The 2,444-nt window shown below is 39.0% G+C and overlaps 1 protein-coding gene across 2 annotated transcripts in view; it reads left to right on the top strand.

The window, feature by feature from the left end:
- The window catches only part of cunh5orf24 (chromosome unknown C5orf24 homolog), a 10,626-nt gene that overhangs the window by 4,650 nt on the left and 3,532 nt on the right, over positions 1-2,444 (top strand). The window contains exon 2 of one of the 2 annotated variants that reach the window (XM_016575477.1): positions 2,189-2,400. In XM_016575477.1, the coding sequence (XP_016430963.1) occupies positions 2,195-2,400 (206 nt within the window). In that variant the 5' untranslated portion in view covers positions 2,189-2,194. The remainder of the gene's footprint in view (positions 1-2,188; positions 2,401-2,444) is intronic. The other variant, XM_016575476.1, reaches the window with a different exon arrangement.

The following is a 2,444-nucleotide window of genomic DNA, read 5'->3' on the forward strand; positions in this document are numbered from 1 at the left end:
GAGTTTAACACCAAACACTTGAAGATCCGTGAAATCAGTTTTTGTGATGATGATGATGATGATGATGAAGATGCATCCTGAAAGTTGATCATTCTGACTTCTCTTTAAGGCAGGACACTATACAGAGTAAAACTTTAATTAATAAATCACAGTACATTAAGACAACTGTTTAGTTACAGTTTTCAGAAATTTAGTTTGAATATGCAAATATGGCATTATCTGATTACATATGCTCATATTTGAGAACAGAAGTCTATATATAAGATAAAGCCAGGTTCATAGTTTTTGTTTTGTTGACATGTATTAAAGGTTTTTCCAGAGTGCATTTTGGATTTCTCTTTTTAATCACTCCATCATAAATCAGAAAATACTGTCAACAGACAGAAAACAAACACGTTTTTATCATGTTTTTATCAGTAAAGTGTTGCATAGATCAGTGTGAACGAAATGTGAGCAAACCTTCAGAACATAGAGAGGAATAAAACTGTAAAGTTTGGTGTTTGTTAGAGAACAAACTCTTTAAAGGGGTCATGACATTGATTTTTTAAAATTATTTTAATGTTCCTTAAGGTTTACTTACAATGTTAATAAAGTTTTTTGCATAAAAAACCAAATAAATATGTGGAAAAATAATTTTCAACCCTCATTCATTTTCAACCCTCATTCTGGCCCTCTCTCTGAAACCAGCTGTTTTTAGAGGCGTGTCCTTTAAGGCTCGTCAGTAATCAGCCGCTGTTATGATTGGCTAACATCACTGCATAGGAAACCGTATCAACGGCCCTCACTATTATTGCGTGTTTTGACAACATGATCAAAATAAAAGGGTCATTTCCAGACGAAGCATTATGAAATCCTTTGCTTACGGTTTGTGATGCAGCTGCAGTCAGAATCAGATCTAGTTCCGCTTCATCTCTCAACAGATGTTTCTTTGTGAGTCTCCATGACACTGTGCCTCGATTACAAAACAAAATCCTCCGACACGATCCGAGACGCCATTAAAATAAACGATCCACTAGTTTCCTTCTGATAGCTGTACAAAGACGTGAACGAGCTGTTTAAACCAAACGCGACAAAGCGAACGATCTTTCACTGCATTTGTCCTGAAGACAGACTCATATCTGTATATCCAGTGTAGACCAGATAGCGCAGTGATTGTGATTTCTATCTGATTTTGACACATTCAGCGTGATCACGTGTCGGCCGTTAGTGACTGAACGCCAGTGGGCGGGGCCTATGCTGAGAAGAAGACTATTGGTCGATGTCTAGCTCTGGAGGCGTGTTTATGCAAATGTTTGTGCTCGGGTGACGTCATCTTGCCCCTCGGATCCAAACGAGACGTTTTTGGAGCTCGATTAAATAAATGCTTTGTTTATAACGAGGAGGACGTTTTAAGCTCTGAAACTTGCAGGATGTTTTAATGGTGCAAAGAGCCTTATATGCCAAAAGATCAAGGCAAATTTGATTTCTCATGTCATGACCCGTTTAAGGATATGGATTGGGATTGCAACCTAAAGTTGCAAATTGATCAAATAAACACTTAAATGTGCATTTTGGATGTTTTTTCCACTAGTCCACTAGAAAAAAACACATTACGAAAATCTAAATCTCAGAAATGACCAGTGCATGAAAAACAAATGTTTTGCCTGTAGTGTCTCGCCCTAAACAGACATATTTGACCCAGAAGCACAAAACCAGTCATAAGGGTCAATTTTGTTTAAATTGAGGTGTATACATCATCTGAAAGCTGAATAAATAATCTTTCCATTGATGTATGGTTTGTTAGGATAGGACAATATTTGGCTGAGATACAACTATTTGAAAATCTGGAATCTGAGGATGCAAAAAAATCTAAATATTGAGAAAATCATCTTTAAAGTTGTTCAAATGAAGTTCTTAGCAATACATATTACTAATCAAAAATTAAGTTTTGATATATTTATGGTAGGAAATTTACAAAATATCTTCATGGAACATGATCTTTACTTAATATCCTAATGATTTTTGGCATAAAAGAAAAATCAATAATTTTGACCCATACAATGTATTGTTGGCTATTGCTACAAATATACCCCAGCGACTTATGACTGCTTTTGTGCTGCAGGCTCACATACTGTATATGCGGTTAAAAGCATTAAAAAAGAGTCTGGTTTCATGGGATCTTTATCCTCTCTCTCCTGGCGTCTGTCAGCAGAAGATGATGCGTCAGGGGCCCGGGGCCGGCAGTGATTTCTGTGTGGACAGCAGGCCGTCGTGTTTAGCCGAGGACGTGAGACTCTCGCCGAGCCACTTTGATTTGTGCCCCACCAAGTTCTATCAGTCTTCTCCTCCTCAGCGCTCACGGCAGATGTGCTTCGCTTACCTGCCGCCTCCAGCCGCCGCCGTCCTCAAACCCACACCGTGCCAGAGGCAGGACTGCCACGAGGAGCCGCCGCTGTCCCCGGGGC

Source organism: Sinocyclocheilus rhinocerous, unplaced genomic scaffold (genome assembly GCF_001515625.1).
Source record: "Sinocyclocheilus rhinocerous isolate Xijiao unplaced genomic scaffold, SAMN03320098_v1.1 scaffold2338, whole genome shotgun sequence".
Taxonomy (NCBI): domain Eukaryota; kingdom Metazoa; phylum Chordata; class Actinopteri; order Cypriniformes; family Cyprinidae; genus Sinocyclocheilus; species Sinocyclocheilus rhinocerous.